General features: G+C 52.5%; 1 protein-coding gene across 3 annotated transcripts in view; it reads right to left on the bottom strand.

The window, feature by feature from the left end:
• The window catches only part of Shank2 (SH3 and multiple ankyrin repeat domains 2), a 537,673-nt gene that overhangs the window by 255,231 nt on the left and 258,834 nt on the right, over positions 1–23,608 (bottom strand). For all 3 annotated transcript variants that reach the window (XM_023710614.1, XM_023710615.1, XM_023710613.1), the window contains exons 12-13: positions 14,409–14,578; positions 10,463–10,576 (exon numbers count right to left, since the gene is read on the bottom strand). In XM_023710614.1, coding sequence (XP_023566382.1) covers positions 10,463–10,576; positions 14,409–14,578 — 284 coding nt within the window. The remainder of the gene's footprint in view (positions 1–10,462; positions 10,577–14,408; positions 14,579–23,608) is intronic.

The following is a 23,608-nucleotide window of genomic DNA, read 5'->3' as shown; positions in this document are numbered from 1 at the left end:
CCCTAAAGCTGGGTTAGAACCCCGAGCCATCTCAAAGGTGTGTCAAGTATTACAAAAAGCTTGCAATTTCTTGTTTCCACAGATGATAACCCAAAGGACAGGACCTCATATTTATTTTACAGACAAAACTGTTTGGCCTCAGTAATGGACATTTTCACAGATGGAACTGCAGCTGTAAACCAGATTTCTTTGAACACCAGTGACTTCCCTTTGAAAGGTGATCTCTGCCTCACTATAGTAGGAGAGATCCAAGTTGTGTGGTAACTAATTTGCTCCCAGTTCTCACCCCTCTGGTTGGCATTTTATGTTGGTTACCATTCATGGGAATGAGGGACAGCGGGTTCTTTGCTTAGTGACTTAGACGTAAGTCTTTGGGCTTGCAGGGATCTGGGTGCTGGACTAGCTGTTTAGTTTGTCTCAACCCCATTTCCTCATGTGTAAAATAGAAATGCTTACAATGAGTGTGTAAGAATGTTCTAGAAATGCTGAGTGCAGGGGCTGCCATCCACATGGTGCTGGGTCAGTGGGGCCTGACCACCTCTCAGTCAGGATCACTGTCGTGTTTCAGGACAGGCCACGGGTGTGGATGGAGACCCTGACCTCTATGGTACTCACCCAAGCACACCGGGCCTGAGAGCCTCTGGGAGCTCAGAACATCACAACCATGCTGGGGGGGGGGGCTCTTCCAGATGAGAAACCAGGGCTCAGTCACCCCCAGAGGTGCAGGCTGGGTTTCCAGTCATACCCATCACCACACACGCATTTCTGGAATGCGTCACTTCACATGGGAAGCCCACCCCATTCCTGGCACAGACAGGATGCAGGCTTCATGATCAATTAATCAGCAAGAAGGAAATGGGATTACGGTGATGCTAGCTGCCACAGGAGCGTGCGGAAGGATTCTTGGCCCTTGGAAACAGAGCAGCTGTACTCTGAAGAGAGACAGCAAACATGTAGCACCGCCCAGAGGCTTCCAGCTGGCTGGCACAGAGAGGGCCAGGGGTCTGTCAGAGACACACAGAGTATCTGAAAGCAAAGTGGGTGGAAGGCCTGGCCTGGTACTAGCAAAGGGAAGCACATAACTGACCAGCAACCACGCAGGACAGGGCCAGCCTCAGAAGTGACACAACAGCTGACTAAACAGTGAGTCGGCCAGCGGGGAGCACTGGAGGCCCAAGGCATCACTGACTCATCTGCAGCCCCTACACTCAGCACAGCCACAGTGAGGCCCTGGCTCATCAAGGGATGCTACTTCGAGGTGGGGCTTTTGGGAGGTGACCAGGGTCAGATGGGAACATAAAGATGGAACCTCTGTGACTTGGTTATTGCCCTTGGAAGAGACAGCAGGCTATGAGCGCACTTTTGGTGTGTGCTCTCTGCCCTGCTCCTGTGACCTGGTGACGCCTCAGTGAGATGACAGCCACCTTCACATCAGGAAGAGGGCCCGTGGCAGGGTATCTTGAGCTGGGACTTTCCAGCCCGCAGGTGGTGTTCCAAGAGAGACTCCCACTTTGGACAGGGTTGAAGGGTCTGGAAAAGAAGACGCAGGCACGCGGAGCACAGCCCCTCCTGGCGTGAAAGCCACACTCCTGCGTGTGCACACTGACTCCGGGAGAGAGGGCAGGGGTGCCTTCAGCAATACCTACAACAGCCTCTGTGGGAGGCAACCCAATGTCACCCTGTGGAGGGACAGAAAAATAACAGACATGCAAACAGGGAAGTGGGAGACTAGAGCCATGGCATGGCTGGCTCTGAGGGTCAGGTTACGACAGGAACTGGGACAGCTGCCCACACCGCACCCTGGTCCCAGAGACAGAGGGCTCAGTGGTGAAATTCAAAGCCACTGTCCAGGGATACAAAATAAGAGAGCAGAGTAATTGAGAACCAGGGTGTAAATGGTACATGCATCAGGATGGGGTCGCCAATGGGAGACTCAAAGGGCCCAGGGCTGTGGGTGTTGGCTCCAAGGCGGTCGATTTTATGATGAAGCACTGAGCTACATGTATTATGCTTTGCTATATGAAGTACCCTGGGGGCTTTTCTATATATTTGTTGTATTTCACACACACACATGCACGCACGCATGCACACATGCATACATCACATCACAGGAGAACCAAATGTAATCTTTCAAATTACTGAAAAAGCTTGGAATGGGAAGGAGTGAATTTGGGGTTCATCTGGCCCAAGAGGCCACTCTGGATACCCCATCCCTGCAGGCCCTGGCAGGCTCTGCAGGCTTTGGAGGGAGCCCTCATGAATGGGCCCGTCCATGCCCTGACTCCAGGAGTGAGCCATGGGCCACTGGGGACCTGACAGAAGGACAGGTCTGGCTCCTTTTCCCCTAATGTTCTGCTGCCTCCCACCTTCTGCTATGATCACAAGAATCCCTCCCTAGAGGTAGATCCCTCCTCATTCAACCTCAGATTTCCTATCCTCTACAACTGTAGAAAATAAATCTCTGCTCCTTTTACTGACCTGTCCCAGGATAGCAGCACAGCACAGCACAGCCTCAGATGCTGAGCGAGCGAGGATTCTCTGGGCTTCTGCTTCTCAGCACACGTCAGGACTGTACCCAGATCTGGGGCCAGGGCCTATGAGCTTCCCAGCTCTGACACCACCCGAGAGGCCCCGTTCTGTCAGGGGTATCTGTCCTGACTCTCTTCAAGGGGACCGAGAAAGTCACTTTCTGCAGGTTAACCTCTCAGAGCTGGGCGCAAAGGGAGGGGCTTATGTAGCCATAGTCAAAGGCTCCTGAGGAGCCTGCTCTCACTCATGATCCACAGGCTCTAGGTCCTGTGCTAGGCCACAGGACACCTCTGCCTGGCTGGCTTGGCCAGCCTCCAAGCCTCTGGTTGGACCCAGGTTGGGGTCTAATGGGGTGGGAAGGAGGGAAGCTGAGGCTTACATTGCACTGTCCACACACCAGCCACCCTGAACTTGAGCCATAAGGCTGTTATCCATGTCAGAAAAACCAAGGGGGAAGGATCCCCACTCTTTACAGCAGAACTTGGTGTCAACCTCTATGCCACTCCCCCTCTGCTGCCTTTCTTTCCTCCAAAGTCTCCTCCTCTTCTGCCAACTGATCTCATATCTAACCTTCTCCACTCTTACCCTAGCCTTCCTTGTGCTCTTGGCATGGGAAAAGTAGTGTTCCAGTTGCACTGGGAATGACTTTGTCCTTGGGCCCCATCACCTCCTGTCCCCCCAGCACTCTGGGGGCCATGCAGTGGGGTGGGAGAAGGCTCAGATGTGTTTGTGGTTGGGTGCTGGCTCAAGCACCAGTAGATTTGCTTTTCTGTGTAGGTTAATTCATCTCTGGCCCACATCTCTCAGATGTGACAACTTCATTTTGTCTCCACTTCCCCAGCTTACTGTGAAGTTCCTATGAGCCATCTGTGACCCAAGAGGCAAAGAGCTACTACTATAGCCACTAGGTTTAGAAAAACTTTGTATAGGCTATATAGTTTCATAAACCCTACAGCATGGAGGACATGAGTGACACCAGCAGATATTTTAAAAATATTAGGTAAGTATGACCCAGCTCACCTTGAGAACAGAAGTGCCCTAGACAGGGACCTAGTGTTGGACAGAAAGGCTTAGGCACTAAGGCAACAGGCCCATTATGAGTAGGTCCTTCCTCCTCCCACTTGCCTTATCAATGTGATAGACAAGAAATCACAAAGGACAATGGCCTTGTCACTTCTGAGTTGTCACAGAACAGCAAAAGCATGAAGTCATATCAGTCTGCTCAGCCTTCATTTAAGGGTTAGCTTAGCAGAGAGGAGATTTCAACCTGTGACTTACTGAGGACTGGCAGAGCCCCAAGAGGAGTGACCTAGGGGGTCAATGGATAGTTCCAGGTGTGGTGAAGTAGGGTGTCAAGGGCAGCAGACAGCACATGGTTCTCAATCAGCTCATGGGAGGACAAGCTGTGTTGCCTGCTGTGCAGAGTCCACGGGATCTGAAGGATGGTCTAAGAGTGTGGTGCCTGAGGTCACAGGGGTAAGGCCAGTAGACAGGAGTCATTTCTCAGATCCAAGGGGAAGGCTGAGGTGACAATAACCTCCAGCCTAGCAGCCACTACTTGACAAATGAAAAAGGAGAGACCCCAGCAGGGATCCTAAAAGGGACAGTGCCAGTGAAGACAGAGGCTGTAAACCACATAGCTCAGTTCAAACCCCACCTTGGACACATCCAACCTTGTAGTCCTGGGTGCTTGTTCTGCAGGAGCCTTACAAAGGTGCTTCCTTGAGGGCCACTGCAGCTGCCCCTTGGTCTCGATGCCTGGGAGGCCCTGGCAGTGCTCATGGTTCATGGCACCACGGGATCTCCCAGGAATGAGGCAGGGCTCTAGGGATGACATCTGGGCAGTCCGCAGGCACCATTCCCACCTCAGCAACTCTGGGTGACTGATGCTATCTGTCTCAAAGGCGGGGGCTGGCACTGGGCTATGATGACTCACCACATCCACCTCTTCCTCTGCCCCACGTTCACTGAGAATCAGGGGCTCATTTCAGCTGCTAAAGTTCAATGCACTTTGGATTTCTAGGCCTTGTTGTTTCCTCAGGGACAACCAGGGAGCCACGTCATCCAGGTTTCCAGGGACACCAAGACACAGCACGAACACAGCAGGCATGTGGCATGTGCCAGGGAAGCGTTTATTCTACTGAGGTTTGTTTCTTTTGCAGAATCGGGAATTGAACTCAGGCCCTTGCACTTGCCAAGGAAGCGTTTATTCTACTGAGCTATCTCCCCAGCCCAGGCATGTATGTGCATTAGGTTCTCCGAGAGTGATTTGCTACTGGGCTCCAAGTGATGGATTTGAAAATACCTTGTCTTGGTTTCTTATCTGAAACCCATTTTTGGGGGCATCTCAGACTTTAGTTTACCTGGTAGCACTCTAACAAGGAAAGATCATGCCATCACTCACTCGACCCGCTTGAGTGTATAAATGAGGAAACCAACACCCTGGAAGATCAGAGAAGGGAAGCAGGGGGAGAGGCAGGTGGCCTGTCCCTGTGACAGCCACTCTTTGTCAGTCTGCCCTGGCCACAGCACCCAGCTATCCTACCAAGCACTAATCCAGGTGTCACTGTCAAGGTACTTTTGTAGATGTGACTGACATTCATGATCAGTGGACTGATGTAATGATTTTCTCAGCATTGTAGGCAGGACTCTTCTAGTTCACTAAAGGGTTGTACCAGCAAAAGTGGGGTTTCCCTGGGAAGTTCTTCTGTCTCAGTGCCTGCTCCCAACCTCAGACAGGCCAATCCCCGTGATGGTGTGGGCATCTTGAAAGAAACCTACTAATATATACCTCATAGTCCTCCCATCTCTACAGCCTTATCTATATTCTACTGCTTCTGTTTCTCTTGAGAACTTGACAGTACAGCCACCAAGAAATACCTTCTGGCCAGGGCACACACGGCCCAGCACCTGTGGCACGCAGGCCACGTGGTTGGTCCTCGACAAGTGCTGCCACAGGCAGTGATGTGGGTCCCTGCTGTGCCTCACTCAACAGGCAGGATGGCTTCACACTGCTTTCCTGGCTGCAGCAGAGGGTCCTGCGGCCATCCTCAATGACAGGGCCACACCAGGAAGGGCCTGTAGCTCTGGTCACACTGTGGATACAAGCAGGTTGCCAGTGACCAGGAGAAGCCACACTGGATGATTACTGTGCAGGGAAGAAACGTGTACTTCTGAAGTCCCTGAAGTGTGGGCCTGCTTGTCACAGACACTGACTGGGTGCTGCCCCCTCCACACTGAGCTAGACACAGCATGTCCTGTGCAATACTGGGCCTCCTTTCTGTGGAAAGGGGGGACCACCTGCTGACTGCCTCATCCTGGACAGGCACTGCGCAAAAATCAGAACGCCGTCCCCATTTTGAAGAACCTATACTCAAAATTGGAGGATGGAAAGGGGGACACGCATGTCAGTAACCAGCAAATCCCAGAGCCCCCCTTCCAGGATGGTGCCCCTCCACCCTCACTGCGCCACGGCCGCGTGCTGCTCTTTGCTGCCAGCTCCATGGCCAAGGCATGCAAAGGGATGAGTCTTGTAAGAGGAGCCACTGCTGCCTCTCAAGCGTGGGAAACAATGAAAAACTACGCTCACAGCCTTCCGCCGATGCTTCACACAATTCATCTTAAGCCTTGACATTTCAGGTCAAGAATCTACCCAGAACCATTCAAGAAGCCTTGTAACAGAATCAGACTGGTGGTGGCAGGCCAGAGAATGGAACAACACTCTGTCGCTGTCTGTCTCTGTCTGTCTTTCCCCGGTAGCTGCTGACAACACACAAACAGTGGTCTTCCGTGGGGATTTTCATATGAGAATTCCCATCTCATTTGCTGTTCAAGATTAGAGCGGAAACAGGTAGAACTGTGCAGTGTGAACCCAGAGGCACTACAAACATGCAGTGCAGGAAGTCAGAGTGAGGCTGGGGCGAGCGAGCGCTTCATATGTCAAAGCCTAACTCCCCAGCTACTGGTAAACTAGGCTTAGCCTGTGAGGTAAACAACCAGTAACCAGCACTACTGTTTCATTGGTGCCCTTAGTTCCCAACCCCTGGGGTCTGTCTCTGGGTAATGAGGGTGAGGTTGGTCCCATCACCAGGCAGAAAGAGTCCTGCACAGCCACTTCGCCGGGCTCCTCGCCGTTGGGTCATTCACCTAATTCATGCTCATAAGTGGGAGCTGACAGCTGTGTGTTTACTTTCCCATATAGAACCATGGCTACAGAACAGAGGAAGAACTTTCAAGGGTTCAGACAAGGCTGACTCTGTAGAAAGAACTCTTTGGATGGAAGCATTTAAAAACATTATGCACCACCTTTTGGGTTCTATGTATATTCAAGGTCTGAAAATTTTCAATGTCAAAGCCACAATAAGCTCTATGAAAGAAAAAAGTGGAAACTGGAGTTCATATAAAATTTAAAAACCTCCCCCTCTAATTAAAAGACACGATTAGAAAATGGAAAGGCAAATCACAGGCTGCAAAACATTTGCAACCCCCATAAACAGAAGAGCTCCCACACACCAATATTGAAAAGATAAATATTCCAATCAGAAATGGATAAAGAAACTTGAACAGAATCCTCTCGAAGGAATTGAAACATGTGGCACACAAGAAGAGATTTGTGACAAGGGTCTCAGCAAATGCAAACCATACAGACAATCACATATCACACTACACCCTTCAGAATGGCTGAGGTTAAAATGCTGATGCTACCAAGTGCTAAGCAGGAGGCGGAGCACCTGGAACGCTCAGATGCTGCCGTAACAGTGTGAACGCCATGACCACCGGGAGAACTCCTTTTTCTTTTTCTATCTTTTTTTTTTTTTGGGTGGTGCCAGGGATCAAACTCAGCAACTTGTGCTTGCCAGGCAAGCACTTATTCCACTGAGCTATCTCCCCAGCCCCATTAGTGCATACGTGTGTGCTTGCTTGCTTTTTGTGGCTGGCTCAGCCCACCCTGGGGCAGAGCTGGCCACAGCATGTGGTGCCAGGGATTGAACCGCAGTCCCTGTGCACTTAACTAAGCTTGCCTAAGCAGGCGCTTCAGACCACTGAACTATCACTCCCACTGTGCGATCCAGCAGGTTTCCACCTAAAGAAGTGAAACAAGTTCTCTGGGAAAAGACTTACATAAATCTCTGCTAGCCGCTTCATTCACAGTAGTTCAAATGAGAAACAATTCAACTGTCCACATCAGGAAAACGAATGCACAGACAGTGGCATTCAACACATGATGACTAGCCCTCAGCAATGGATGTGTAGCAGCTGCCACTGTGCCTAACAGCAGAGCAGAATATCATAGGCATTGAGGTGAAGGAAAGAAATCAGCACCCCCCCATACCAGTTGTGGGGTTCATTTGTAGGAAATCAAATAGGCAAAGTTGACTGGTGGTGGCAGAAAGGCGGATGGTACATGTATCTGAGGGGTAGGAGGGTTGTCTAGGGCAGCTTGGGTGAAATTCCTGGGGTGAGAGAGCACTGTGTGTATTCACTGCAGCTGGAGATTCAGGTGTATGTATTTTTCAAAGCATACTCAACTCTTCCCCATAATCTGTGCATTTCATTGTATGCAAGTCATATCTATACAAGAAATTAATAAAAAGTTGGTAGCGAGTCAGAGTGTCAGAAAGCCCAGGGGCAAACAGAGCACAGGCTGCTTAGGAACCCTCCTCCCTTGGAATCCGGATCAGATTCCACCTCCTGGGAGCTGTGTTATGCCGCAGCCCTCTGCTCATCTCAGGCTGCCAGGAGGCCTTCCTCCTCTGGCCCATGGCCTCCTATTGGAGAGCAGAGGTATTAGGTCCCAGTTTACCATCGGGACATCCCTAGGGCCATGGCGAGTCACCTAATAGCAAAATGCATCTGAGGCTGCACGTGGAATCCAGGCTGCTAGTCAGGGTGCCTGGAGCTGGGTGCTCTGGTTGGCCATCTAGTCACATGAGCCCTTGAGGTAGAAGAGGAGGAGGCAGGACAGAGGGTCTGAGAGGCAGTGTGGAAGTGGCCCAACCCACAGCTGCTGGCTCAGAGGTGAGGATGGGGCTTTGGTCAAGAATGCTGCAGCCTGTGGAAGGCGGGCAGGGCAGAAATAGACCCACTCCCAACCAGGGCATCTGAAGAACACAGCTCTGCCCGGTGGGCCCCATGCCAGATTTTCGACCTCTAGAATAGCAAGGGAATAAACCATGGTGTGTGGAGCCACTCTGCGGCAATTGGTTCCAGCTGTTAAGATTCTTAATTAAGGATTTTTCCTCAAAGCAACACTACTGTACTTATTTCCACAATAAGCTGCCATCCTTGGGAAGCTCCCTCCCAGGAGGGGCCAGGAAAAAACCACAAGCTTTCATCTGGGACATGGGGCAATGCTACAGGAGGTGGGGAATGCAAGTTGTTTCCAGCTGCCCTGCCTTTTCCTGCCCAGACCTCCCTGAAAGCCATTACTGGAGAGAACAGGAGGGTCTTGTGACCCTCTGTGGCCCGCCAGGGCTGCTCCGTGCAGACATGGCACAGCCAGGAACACCCAGCCAGCAAGCACACTTGGGTCTTTCCAACAAGATTGGAGGGGAGGCAACCTGGCATGCTCTGAAGGTCAGAGCAGGAGAGGGATGGGGTGATGCGCCCAGTGGGGGAGGGGGGCTGCAGAGGAAGCAGTGACGTCATGGAAGCAGACGTGACCTTGCTAGACCTAAGAGACTAGGGGAAGACAAAGCAGGCAGGGGTGAACAAGTGCCAGGGGCTAGGGATCCAGCTAATAACCCGAGCTCGGTGGCCCTGTCACTACATCCAGCAAAACCTGTTGCCGCTGCTTGCTGGCTGCAAGCCCCACTGCCTGCCCTACAGAGCACAGTTCTGTTTTTGAAGCTCAAGTTTGGGACATGTCTTATCTCCACAGCCCACAAGATGGACCAGTGTCTGTGCCAAGCAGCCTTGGCAGCAGGGGGCTCCTAGGTTCTCAGAGAGGAAAGCCAGGGCTAGCCTAAGGGGATGTAGGGGAGATGCTTCCAACTTCATAAAGCTCATAGCATTTAGACCTTTGGTGGCCCAGGTGCACCTGACCAGCACTGTCAGATCGTCATAGAGCATATGGACTGGACGCCGTAAAAATAGGACAAAGGGCACATTGGGAGACCACTCAGTGGTCACAAGGTCCACACAAGGAGACAGCAAGGTCAGTGATTACAAAGAACCCCATGGCCTTTTTCGGGCGGGGGGGTACCAGAGATCCAACTGAGGCCCTTGCACTTGCCAGACAGGCGCTTATGCCACCAGGTTATCTCCTCACCCCCACCCCCATGGCCATTTTTGATGGTGCACTGCCGGCCTGGAGCCCATGAATGCCACATACAGATAATACACGAGACCCAAGACACTGAGGCAATTCTCAGATGTCTGCATCATGCCATTTCATATGCAGTCTCCTGACACCATCATCAAGCTGATTGTTTGCAACCCATTTTGGAACAACGTTCTGCCAGGCTCTGCTCAGGAGCTCTGAGAAGACGCAGGACGGTGCTCTCTGAGCACTGGGTAGCTCCCATCCCAGCGTCTACCCAGACGCTCCAGCAGGTAGGGCAGAGTCCTGCCTGGCAGTGGGGAGCTGCCGCTTCCTGGCATCCACACAGACATAGAAAAAGAAATTATTCAACCCCAAAGGCATTTTTTGATGCCTAGCATGCACAATCCAAGTTTCCTGGGATGTGTGCTGAGCGGCCTTGTAACCAAAAGCCTCCGTACCAGCTCACAATGAATTTCTGCTTTGGATGAAGCCCAGTGGAATGGAACCAGCCAGCCTGTTGCCAGCCATCTAGAGAAGTCCTTAGTTTGCTGTTTGGTCTCCCCTGACAACGGCCAAGCCTCACTGCAGAATTCCAGCCAGACCCAGAGTGCAGCCATAGGCTGCAGAGGGGCTGGGAACACAGAAGCCTGGCTGGCGCCGCTGCCTTACCTGCTTGGCCATCCTTGGGCTTACACTGCACCTCCTCCACACACTCAGCTGGAAACCACCCGATGTGGCCGCGGGCGCTGCCTTCCCAGAAGCCCCCTTCGCCGATGCTCAGAACTAGAGGCAATGGAAAGGGAAAGGTATTACTTGGAGGCAACAGAGGGAGCCAGGATAATGGGGGCTGGGCATACAGATCAAGGGCTAGCAAGCTTGCAGCACCAGCACATCTGTAGCACATGCCTCCTGTGAATGAGGGGACCTGGCCAATCACCCTCAGACTCTTGCCCATCGCATCCTCCTAGTAGGTGACAGGAGGTGAAGAAGCCCTGGACATCTATCGCCTCTCCTCTCATGTGTCATAAGAGCTCAAGTGCATTCCATGTGGTCTCATCTCTTGGTGTTCCACTGAGGCAGGAGATAGGGATGGGTGTCCTTGCCATCATGACTTCAGATGTGGAAGCAGGCAGCCGCTGTCTCCAAAGGAAAAGGGACCATGTTGGCTCTCCTCACCCAGGTAGCAAAGGGCAGGAGAGTGGGAGAGTGGGAGGAGATTGACTGCCTGGCTCTGGGGGGCTTCTCAAAGCAAAGAAAGAGAGACCCCCAGTGGGAGGCAATGGGTCTGTTGATGATTATGAGCCAGCATCCTGCAAAAGATGTGAAAAGGCAGATGGACAGACCACATGCCCAGTGCCACCAACTCTTGGAGTTCAGGGCCTTTGACACAGGGACTCGCTCATGAGGAACCTGCTCATCACAGTCTTGCTGGGAAAGCTGCATTTTTCTGGCTTTCTGAGAGAAGGGAAGGTGGCCACATGGTGCCTTGTCCTCAAGAGCCAGTGTGCATGCATAGCTGAACAGAGCCGGTTGACCTGGCCTGCAGGGTGGGGACATCTCAGTCGAGCTCAGAATTTCCCTGCTTGGGCCAGGAGCTGGGTGCCTTGCAGGCGCTCAGTATACATAGGCTAGAAGAGTAAAGGCTGTTATGTTTGGTAATTCAGCTACTGAACGTGAGTGAGGAACCCAGATATCGCAGGCTGGAGAGAGGTTCCACCAGGGTTGCTCTTCTCCTATGGCCCCATTTTGATAAATGTTTTAGTTGTAACAACAAAACTCAGGGTGGTCCAGTGGAGAAAGAGAATCATTATATTTTAGAACACTGGTGCTAGGCTAGGGTTGCCCCTGGTGCTCTCCCTCCCTCCGAATATGGCCCATGCAATGGGAGATCAAAATAATCTCTACACACTTTAATCTTCTTTTCCATTACTCTGCATGTGAAGGACCCAGGACTGCACAAAGGGGGTCATGGCACCAGAAGTGCTCTCTGCTATCCTTTATCTGAACCTCAAAAGCCAGATAAAGATCCATCTGGCCCATGGTTTTTGGAAGGTCAACAGAGTAGAAAACATCGGCTTTATAATTCTTGCCTAATACTCTGAAGAAATGACCTAAATGAAACAGACAAGCTGCACCCCGGATGACTGGCACCATCATAACCGCTGGAAGCAATTTCCTGCAAAAATCAATGCTGGGCCCTTAGATTCCATGCAGCCAGCTGATGGATGCCCCACATAATCTCCCAGAGGAGGTCTGAGTTTGATAAAGTCACGTCAGGGCACAGCCCTGGGCCGCATGGGGAGACAAGGGACCTACAGGGTCCTTTGTTGTGTCAAAGGCACAAAAGGAAAAGGGAATTGCTTAGGTGGAGCCTGTTGTCTTGCTCAACGGGAGGACCTGATGTTGGACCTTTCAGATGTGGGGTCTCCCCGCTATCCCCCCAGTGTCCTCTTGTGACCAGCAAAGCCAGGAGCCATGAGAGAGATACAGAGGGCTGATGGCACAAATGTGGGTAGCACCAATGACCCACGTGGCTTCCTGTACCAATAAGATTATTAAAAGTGGTTTAGTCCAGTGAGGGCTTAGCTACTCAACAATGATGTTTTAAACACTATGTGAGGACCCATGTCAGCGCTGAGGAGGGAGCTATGACAAGGTATTCGCCTGGTCACCAGTTGTGTCTGCAAAGGTAGCAGCACCCTTGGGTCACCATTGTGTATGTTAAACTTCATTCATGCAATTCAGGGCATTCTGCTTATAGATCCGAAGACCCTGTTTAACTACACCATTGGAAACAGCTCCCAAACTCAAACATAATGTGAAAAGCAACAAGATAGAGATGCTGGAAGTTGAAGAGAAAAAGCCAGACCTCGCGGGGGATATGTGCTTGCCTGGAACGGTGAGGTGCAAATACACAAGAGAGTCTCTCTTTGGTTTTCAGCCTGGGCTAAGTACAGCCCATGCGGCAGGGTTACCAGTGGAGAAGCCCTGCATGGGGACAGACAGGGAAGTGGAGCCAGGAAAACAGGGACTCTGAGGAGGGTGGGGCAAGTTTCTGCCCAGAGAAGAGTCAGAGGGGAGTTGGTAAACTCAGACTCCCCACACCTCGGGCTGAACCCAAAAATACACACATAGGGCAAACTCAAAGCAGCTAGCTTCAGCTTTGCGATCCAAGCTTGCACAGAGCTGTCACCCAAGCAAACTTCCAAAGGTCAAGGAAGAAATCATGACCAAAGTCCTCCAGAAGGCAGACTCTCCACTGCTTAGCATGCTGAAAGTCCCGGATACAGCTGAAAATCACTCGGGACACATGGAACAGGAGTGAAAGATGCTCTCAAGAGCTAAGAGAATCACAGGAACCTGACGTTGGACCCTCACACAGGGTTTAATGTGGCCATGATGCCAAGCTACAATGTTGTGAACCAACACAGGTTTTCGGTGAACAAAACTATCCCAATGGAGAATGGGAATCTTGGCAAAGCAAAAGCGGCAATGGAAGTATACACACAGAAGGCCCATGACCGAAATGATTTCTGAAATGATAAAATTAACAAGTTGTACTTGGAAGAAAGTTGAACTGAACTCCAAGAACTTCTTAGATACCATCAAATGGAATGTCAGGGGCTAAGAGAGAGGATGGGGCTCTGTGATCACTGGAACCTTGCCATAGCCCAGATGTGGTCAGGCCAGTGAGTACACGGTACAAAGAGGGGAACCGATTGCTTGCTGTGGCCCATCAGCAACTGGATGGGCAAGGCAGGACTGAGAGCTGGCTAGCAAACTCTAAGGAACATGCTTACTACTCTGTGCCACACAGCTCCTGCAGGCCCATGCAGGGCAGGGCCTGGGCATGCTGGGTAAATATGGTGTCCCTTCCTTGCTCCACTCAGTGAGCTGCAAACACCTGCACGTGGCCTCTACAGTCCACCTCCTCCTCTCTTCCCTGGATGGCCTTCAGCTGCAGGACTCTGATAATGCCACCATCAACTTCTCTCTAGCCTGGACCTACCCTTACTGCAAGTGCCTTGTGCATTTGATTTCTCTGTGCAGTCGCCATTATGGCTCCTTTGTCTAACAAAGCCCAACTCCTTGGCTTGCAGTTCATGGTAGACATCAAAGTGCTTGTTAACCATCATTCCCGGGATTGTGCCTTATGAGTCTCCTTCCACATGGCGAATTTCCTTCCTCTGAACACTGCAGTCCTCTAGACTTTGGCCCATGCTGGACCACAGGCCTAGAATCCCGAACTTGACCAACAGCTGGGCCTGCTCTGATCCACTTCCTCACGTGTCTCTCTCAGAAGTCTCATGATGGGAAAGGAGCTCTGCTTACTGATGCCCAGGGGTGGGCAGTCTCCATGCTAAGTCTCGCCCAGATGTGTGTGTGTGCCACCTTCTGCCCTGGCTCAGCCTGGGCACCACAGCTCCTTTGCTCCACAGTGAATGCACAGGGCTACAGGATATGGCCCTGTTTCCATTCCTGCCCTTCCACAGGGCCCTACAGGAGCCCTATCCTGGGTGTTGCCACTCAGAAGATCCACCGAGGGGCCCAATGGAGGCCAAGTGGCCTAAGGCTGCCCCGCTCCAGAAACAGAGGCCAACAGGTAGACACTGACCTTTGACCCTGTCACCACGGTGAAGGGGGATCTCGCCATCGACTTGGGGTTGGTATGGCTTGACGACAACGAAGAGTCTCCCAGGCACTGCGCTGTAGAGTTTCCGCTTGGGCCCCGGGTACTCAAAGGCTGAGAGGGAGCCCTTGTTGGCACCAGAAGCAAGGGGTGGCCTGGATCAATGAGAGGGAAAGGGAGAGAGATGGTCAGGGTCACATGTCACTCACCGTGGTCAGTACAGCCCACAAAATCCATGCCACAAACTGTCACTCTGTACCTGTGAGGTCAAACAGTCATGACAACAGGGACAGGCTGGGGGCAATGCTTGTGGCAAAAAGGTGCAGCAGATCCAACCAAAGAAGGCATATCTTGGTACATCCCCCAAGAAGTAAAATTAGGGCCTCAAAGAGATATGTGCACGCCATGTTTGTGACAGTTTTACTCAACGACCAAAAGGCGGAGGTCATCCTGTGTCCATGAACTGATGGTTCACTCATACTGTGGGACAGAATTCAGCCACAGAAAACAAGCACATTCTGATACCTGTGATGGACAGCCTGGGTAGACCTGGAGGACGTGGGGCTCAGTGAGCTAAGCCAGTCACGGCAGAGCAAATCTTGCATGGTTCTGGTCACATGAGGCACCTAGAGTGTGGTCAGGTCCGTAGAGAAGGAAGTAGGGTGGGGTTCCGGGGGGAGGGAAGCAGGCTGGGCAGTCAGACGGAGCTTTGGTTCAGGACGATGGGAAGGTTTTGCAAGTGAACAGTGCTGACGACCACACAATGGTGTGAATGTGCTTAATGCCCCTGGCCTACGCACGTAAGCATGGCCAAAATAGTGATCTTATAGTGTGTGTATCTGACCACAATTTAGGAAGAAAAGCCTGAGATGGAGGCAGAAAGGAAGGGAAGCCCTGGGTGTCACATTCCATCCATGGACTGCCAATGTCAGTCACAGATGGGAGCCTGGAGGCTTCCCTGGGCTCCGGGACATTAGGGGAGATGGGAGGCTGCCCACAGCTGGCATGCTTCCCAGGGATACCCCCTGCCCAGGGTGTTCTCCGACTGAATCATGGCCACCAACGCAGTGATCTTAGAATCTCTGTGACATAAGCTTTGTCACCATCAAGCAGCCCTGGGTCAAGGTGGAGCCACGGGCAGGTGTAGCCTCCAGGTGATCTCCTCACTTGACTCTCCTCACCCAGCCAGCTGCGCTCGACCACAGGACTTGGTGGATGTCATTTGTCCCCAGGTGCCCAGTGCTGTTAGGGCAGTGACTTCTACCAGAGTAGAGATGCCAGATGTAGCTTGTCTAAAGGTGTAGCTCAGCAGGCCAGCGACATGTGGAGAGGACCATGTGGGCCACCTGCCTGTGAGGACAGAGACCTGGGAAACGTAAGCAGGGCCCTCCTGTTCCTCTATGAAGGGGTAAGTGAGTTTACCCACCACATCACTGGCCTGCTGAGCTCTGTGTGTGTGTGTGTGTGTGTGTGTGTGTGTGTGCATGTGCGCATGCATGTGCAAACCTGGTTTACTCATTCAACCTGCCTCAACTTAGTGTGAGCCAGGCCAGGTGTAGCCCAGGACCCAGAGCTGAAGAGCTGAAGTGTGGGGAGAGAGAAGGATTTCCCCACCAGGCACTGCACTATCTTTGTGGGCTCTCCTCTAACTCTGCTGCCCCCTTCTTCTCCTCCATAAATCAGGCAGTTTGATCACCCTGAATACACCTGCCCACATCTACCTGGATCCATGTAGGTGACAAGTCAGTGGCCAGAAGCAGGGGCTCTGCAGGTACTTAACTGCCATTCACTCCTTGGCTGATCTTCCCTCAGCTGTGTGATCTTGAGCGAATTGCTTTACCTCTCTGAGCCTTTATTTTCTCATTAGTGAAATGTATGCCAGTGAGGTGGTACCCAGTGCAGGGGGCTACTGGGAGAATGGACTAAAAGCTTAGCTCCCAGCTGGCTCTGTCCCCACTGATGATTATGGACTATGCTTGACCAGCAGTCTGGCTAAAATGGGTGGTCGGGACACATTATCTTAAAGCCCCTCTCCTGGCCAGCTGGGGTGCAGCACAGAGACTCAGAAATGCCTGAAGGATTCAACCCCTCTGCTCCTAATGACAACACACGTGGATCTTGCTGCTAGCCAGGCTGCGTGGCTTCTCGGAGAAGTGGTGCAGCTGCAACAAATACCGAGGGTAGAAGAGATGAGCAGGTTGGCCAAGCCCCATGGTCACTGCCCAAGCACCAGGACAGGGGTTGACTTGGGCAGGAATAGGTTGAGATGTGGAAGCTTCTCCCACTGGGAAGAGGATGGGCTGCAGTCCAGGAAAAAGACAGACACTGCATCTGGTGGCTGGGACAGGGCACGGGATGTGTCATAGAGCTGGGGTCACAGGAAGGACTCCCAAGTGCTATATGGGTAAAGCATTAGCTGTTCAGCCTAGACTTTCAGAATCTGGTGGGAAAGCCCTTTATTGGAGGACCTCTACTCAAAGGGGCTGCTGCCAAGGACCTCCCTGCATGTCTACAACAACAGCCTACATGAGAGACAGTCTGTCCATCCTGAATAGTCCATTATCAGGAAGACCAGAAAGCTACTTCTCAACTCCCCTCCATCACCCACCCACCTATATATCTATTTGTTTACCCATCCACTTAGCCACGCATCCACCCAATCACCATCCATTCACCTACGCATGCACCTGTGCATGGATACACACACCTGCTCATCATCCACGCACCAATCCACCCATCACCTATTCACCTTTGTATCTACCTACCCACTCATTTACCTATCTATCACTGATCTATCCACCCACCCCCCATCTCCATCGATTTACCCTGACATCCACCAAACACATTCATCCATCCATCAATCCGTATACCCATCTATCTATTCACCCACCCAACATCCGTGTACCTGTATATTCATGCATGTGTGTACATCTCTAGTTCCTGCCCATCATCCATTTACTTGCAGATTTTTTTTTTTTTTTGTATTTTTAAGGAAGGGTGTTCAGGGTCTCACTACTAGATCAGACTCATAGTGATCCACCTGTTTACAGCCTCCCAAGAGCTGGGATTATAGGTACATGCCACCATGTCCGGTCTCAGTCACCATCTCAGAGTGCCCTGGGGGGTGGGGCTGGCAGGGCAGGCCTGAAGATTGAACCCCTGACCTCTTGAGCCTGCTTGCAAGCACTTTAATCTGCTGAGTTATTTGGCTGGCCCTCACAGATCTATCCATCATACAGCCTTGCATCAACCATCCACTTTCCATTCCTCTGTCCAGCCAACCACTCGTCCACCATCCACCCTCCTACACATCTGCACACATCCGTCCATGATTCTTATGACCCACCATCTCCCCGCCAACCATTCTCCCACACATCTCTCCATCCATCATCCATTCATCCATCTACTTAGCCAGCATTAATCATCTATCCACCCATCCATCTCTTCACTCATCCACCCAAATTCCAGAAGGAACCTGCTTAAAGTCTGGCTGACTGCTTACTATCGGATGTTGGACAAATCAAATTAACCTCCTAAAGCTTCAACTTCCCAATGTGCTAACAGACCATGAGAAGTGACCACGAGGACAAGTCCATATGAATCTGCTCTCATAGGTGTCATGCAAATATCAGCAGGTCTACCCTTGTCCTGCTGCAGCTGGACAAAGGGTCCCAACATGCTCAGGTCACCTAGTAGCAGACTGCAGAGCCAGACAGAAGTCAGTACGAACACAGCCCTAATCCTGGAGCTGCTGCTTAACCTCTTTGCAGGCAGCTGCCTGACCCATCAATCTGAGGGCTGGGGAAGCCTTTAAGAACAGGAGGGACATAGTCCTCACAGACCGGTGCATGTACAGCTGTGATAGGTGGTCTCACATTAACACCTAAGCATCTTGTTATTCACTATTCATGAGAACCCCACAGAGCTCCACAAGGCAGTGGAGTAGGAGAGCTTGCCCCACTTCACAGGTGAGGGAAAGGAGGCTCCATGCGGAGTGCTCTATGCGTGGAAGTCAGAGCTATCCTAACTTCCGGCTCCAGATCCTGAGGGAACAGCGGGCCAAGACCCCACCTACGGATGCTGGCGTTCTGCCTCTGGATGCTGTTTTATGCACCGGCCCCTCTTACCTGGCTCTGCATGAGGAGTAGCTGCCCTCCAGAGAGGAGGACCCAGGAGGCCAGACCAGGGCTTGCTCTACCACTGAAATGCACAGCGAGATGGGCCTGAAGCTCTCCTGCTGAAACTCTCCATGCTTTCCTCACATTCTGGCCAAAAACAGGCAGATGGAATCCAACTGACTTGTTTTAGTCTAAGGGCCAAGTCACTGTGTTCTCAATATCAGCAAATTGGCATCCTACACTATAGGGTGACTGGGATGAATGGATTGGGCCACTTCCCAGATATCCTGGGTGAACAGGGATCTGCCCACACACTGATCTTTCTTCATTCATTCATTCATTCATTCATTCAAGTATTTCATGGTTGGGCTGTGAGCCCTTTACCAGGGGCCATGCATATTCATACACGGGAGACAGATGCAGGCCCCAAGGAGCTTATGGCCAACTGGGAGAGTATCAAGGCATTTTGGGTGTGAAGATTAGCCAAAGGAATAGGGCATGAACCAAGAGCGAGTCTGAGCCCACACAGGCTTCCTGTTCAGGGCTAAAGGCATAGTTGAGAGCTGATAGTCAGGGGAGGACCCACGCCATAGGAAAGGCCTCACAGCAACACCACCCTGACCAACAGGGTGGGACTGAAGCAGCCCATGGTGGGGTATGGAAGCCTGGTAGAGGCCCTTGTGACTGTGCCACAGCAGCTAGGGGCAGAGATGATGCACAGAGTCACAGATCATAAGAGGCAGAATCAGCCGGCCTAGACCCCGCCAAAACATTATCAATCACCCATCTCCTAGCTCAGCAGAGGGGCATGGAGGAGTCTGACAGGGTGACGCTGGCTCTGGCACAGAGGGGCTCATGTCCTGAACTCTGGACAGTCAATGCTAAGCATCACTGGCTATGCTGGCATGTGACGTCTCAGGCCCCATGCCAGCCCCTGTTCTGCCCATACCATGGCCATCCTCAGGACTGTGAATGAGAAACATCAAAGCAGGCAGCATCCTGCCTTACTGCAAGGGCCCTGGTGGGCAGCGGAGCTCCCCCATGGCCACTCTGTGACAGCACCTAAGCAGGCATGAACAGGACGGACGACTCCACGGAAGGCTCATCTTACCAGCCACAGCCTCCACTTCCAGGAGAGGATGGGGCACTAGTTAGATCATCAGAGAGTGGCCCTTTGTGGGCTGCAGAGGGGAGGGTCAGATCACTATGCCCAAGCAAGCGGGTGACCATCCAGTCAGCCGGTCAAGAAGCAGAGCCAGCTGCCCTGCACATTCCTGCTCAACCCCCCACCCCGACCTGGTGGTTTCACGTGGTCTGTGCCCATGCGCTCCTTGTTGTCAGGAGTAGGGCTTCTGCTGTGTACAGCCTTCGACCGTTCTGGTGTCAGGCAAGGAAGGGGCTAGAGCCTCCACTCCAAGAATGCTCCTTCCCCGTGTCTGCCTGCTCCTCCTGATGCCTGGCCCTTTCACGACCTGGGGACTGTGTCTCACCTAGAGCACCTTGTCCTGTCCCACAATATGTGACCTTAACCTCTTTTGGCCCACATCCTCTAGGATCTTAGGGGACGCTCACCCAAGTATAGGCAGTGTCAAATTGGAGGCTGTAACTTGTGCACTCAGGAAGCCAGATTTCTGCTGGAGAGTGGCAACAATAGCCAGGGGAAACCCAGAAGCTGCAGGCCACGCATGAAGAAAGGTGGGGCTGGACACCACCGTCTCAGGCAGCCACGTGCACCTGCTCCTCAGGAGCACCCTTCATCAGTCCTGCCTCCACCCTAGCTACCAAGCTGGAAGCCAAGTCCACCGCCGTACACAGTCTCTTGGTGACACGCGACAGTACGCCGTGCATGGATGTACAAGCAGCCAGGGAGATCCAGATCCACACCCCATCACTACTCTGCCAGCATGGACCATTCTCCACTTCTGGGTCAGGACAGAGCACGTGGGAGGGAACCAGAGCCACCACCCTTGCCAAGGAAACCAGGTCCTTGCTCCACTGGGAGAAAGCTTGGATGTTCAGGTTCCCATGTCCCCGGAGAAACAGAGGGAAGACACAGGGGGTGACACGGGCATGAGCCATAAGGAAACCTCGTAGACACCTTCATACTACACACTTGGCCAGGTGAGGCCCTAACCCCGTGGAAAGGTACACAGGTGGAGGTAGTTTCCCAGAGCCTGCTTCTATCTGCACAGGAAGTAGGAGGGGCCCGTGACTTCTGAAGTCCCTGGAGTCATCCAGAAGGTGGTGAAGTCACCTTGCAACCTCCGCTCCAGTTTGAGGGGCTCCTAACTATTCTCACATACTGACTCAAAAGCCGAAGTCTGCTGTCTGCTGGGTGAGCAACAGCTGTATGGTGTCCAGTCACATTCCTTTATGGTGGGTGAAGTCAGGGCAGCCCTTGGGATCCTCTACCCAGACTGTGCAGAAAGATGCTTAGAGCTGTTATGAACCCAAGCACAGGGGAGAAATCCTGGAAGACTTCAAGGCCCCCTGTCTACCTTCTCGTGGTGGTGGTGGATGCAAGTCAGGAATATTCTTAGGATTGTGGCCCCACTGTGCTCTGGCCGCCACTAGAGGGCGCTGCCTCACAAGGTGTGCCAGTCTCACACCTGAGGTGGGAGCAGGGAAGGGGATGTGGAAACAGCGGCCCAGCTCTCTGGACCAGTGTCTAGGGGGCAGGGAGAAGAAAGTGGATGAGGAAAGGGAGGAGGAAGGAGATGGAACAGAAAAGTAAGAGGAGAGGCCTCGGGTAAGGAGGGCACTGAGCACAAGGAGTCGGGCATTCCCTCCCATCCTGTTCTGCCCCTTTTCCCCCTGTGACGTGTGGGTATCCTGGGCAATCATGGGCAGCAGGGCCCTCAGTGCTCACAGGGACCCTCACCTGACTGTCCATACAGCCTGGTCCCCAGCCCCCCTCAGAGTCCTCTCCTGATAGAACACTGTCAGGATGGCCCTCACACTCCATGTCCTCAGCGCTGCAGAGTGGCAGCTCTCCCTGGGGGAGCAGGACCTGGGCCCAGCACAGAGCCTGGCCAGGGAGCAAGCAGGTCATTAGTTGCCTGTTCTCTTCTGTCAAGGCTTCAGTGAGGCTGGTTCTGCCACATCAAGTGCCCACTGTGCATGTGGCTTGGGTCTCAGGCTGGTGTCCAGTTGAGTGGCTCAGGCCTAGGGGCTGCTAGGTAGCCAGCTCCCTCCTGGAAGTGAGCACACATGGGATAGGGGGTGCGGAGCCACAGGGCCTGGGGCAGTTCCCTCCTGCTCACAATGCTATCCCACTACATCTGTTCCTCCTACCTTTTGGCCCAAGCCAGTGTTTAATACCTGAGCAAAGGTGATAACCTCCATCCCTGCCCCATTGTGGCTACAAGTTCCTCCTGAGTTGTCATGACGAGGGGATCAGAGGATGCTGCCACAGAGCTCACTGGGCCCAGATGTGGATCCTGGCACATGACGGGTGTGGAATTCCTGTCGCCTACCACAGAGGCCCATTACATACATGGGAATGTTGGAGCACAGAGTGATCGAGAGACTGTCCAAAGCCACACAGCACATGGAAATGGGTCCTTTTGTGCATGGGGAATATACTGGCCTGCCTCTCCACGTTCTGACAGTGGCCACAAAGGACCTTGGGGCACCAGAGACCTCCAAAGACTGGGAGCTCCCATCTCCCTCCACAGTAGTCCATTGGTACCATCCAGCCTCGTCTACCTGTTCCTAGAAAGAGATGCCCATTTGGAATGAGCAGGGCAAGCTCATGGGGGCTGGGCTAAAGCTTCCAGGACAGCAGAGGAGCAGATTAGTAGGGGGGAGCCTTCTCCCGGAGCCACTAAAGTGCCTGGACTGAGACAGGAGGCCCTCTACCTCTCCATCACCTTAAACGGTCATCTTCCTGCCCGAGTAAAAGCCATGTTCTCTCAGGGCACAGATATGAAGACTGGGACCACAGTCCTGCAGCTGGGAGGCAGGGGCAGTTCCAGGCACTAGGACACTCAGACCTTAGTGGTCAGTGCACGGAACTGCATTCCTGCACGTCCGGCTGCCCTGTGCCCACTGAAGCCTCAGAACATCGCTCCACTGTGGACACGCAATGCAGGCTCACCTGCTCCCCCCGAGCCCTCCCTATGCACAGACCTCGCCTGCTAAGTACATGCTGTCCTGTAGAGGACAGGACAGAATACCATTGTGGCACTTGAAATGCTACCCTTGTCCCTGGAGAAACCTCTCATGCCCCATGCCACCTATCTATCATGTGGTCACATGTGCAATATTGTAACCACACTAGAGGGGTCATGAGAGCTCCTAAAAGGTACTGGTTAGGACAATGCACCTTGGAAGAAGGATGCACCCACTCACCAGCACCCAGAGGAGCCCCCTCAGATGTCACTAGTGGGCTCCATGTCCCAGACAGTCAGATATGGGACATGCACGCTTTGAGGAAGGGATGATGGGACAAGGCTCAACAGAGCAGGTTGCCCAGGTCATGGCACCATCTAGCAAGGCAGAGGGCCAGCTGAGCCCCAACTCAGGACAGTCATCAGGTCCATGATTAGGGGAACTGACTGTCCTAATTTTAGCAATCGAAATTTCAAGTCCTGGAAAAGCACAGTTGCTTCACCACCCTACGCTATGGTTCTGTGGGTTCAGGGGGACAAAGGGCGATGACTGTGTGGCTCAGCACAGACGCCAGCTGGGGGATGGGGGGTGGGTTGGGCAGGTACCTGCGCGAAGCACATGCTGAGCGGCCGCTCTGCATTCCTTCATTCAACCTTGAGAACAGCCTGAAGCCCATCTTTGTGTGATCCTCATTTTATAATCAGCGATGAAGAGGCACAAAGAGGGCACATTATGTATCCACACTAACAGAGCAACTAAGTAGTACAAGCCAGAAGGATGTGGCAGAAGTCCAGGAGGTAGGCTGGCTGCTGTGATATCACACACACACACACACACACACCCCTATGCATGCACATATACATGTGCACAGACAAGCACACAGATGCACAAATATGCACACAGCTGTGAACACAGGCATGTGCAAATACCTACACATGCACCAATTTACACACA

The sequence above is a fragment of the Octodon degus genome, unplaced genomic scaffold (genome assembly GCF_000260255.1).
Source record: "Octodon degus isolate 3935 unplaced genomic scaffold, OctDeg1.0 scaffold00018, whole genome shotgun sequence".
NCBI lineage: Eukaryota > Metazoa > Chordata > Mammalia > Rodentia > Octodontidae > Octodon > Octodon degus.
The sequence above is the reverse complement of the archived record's forward strand: the minus strand, read 5'-3'. Positions and strand labels throughout refer to the sequence as shown.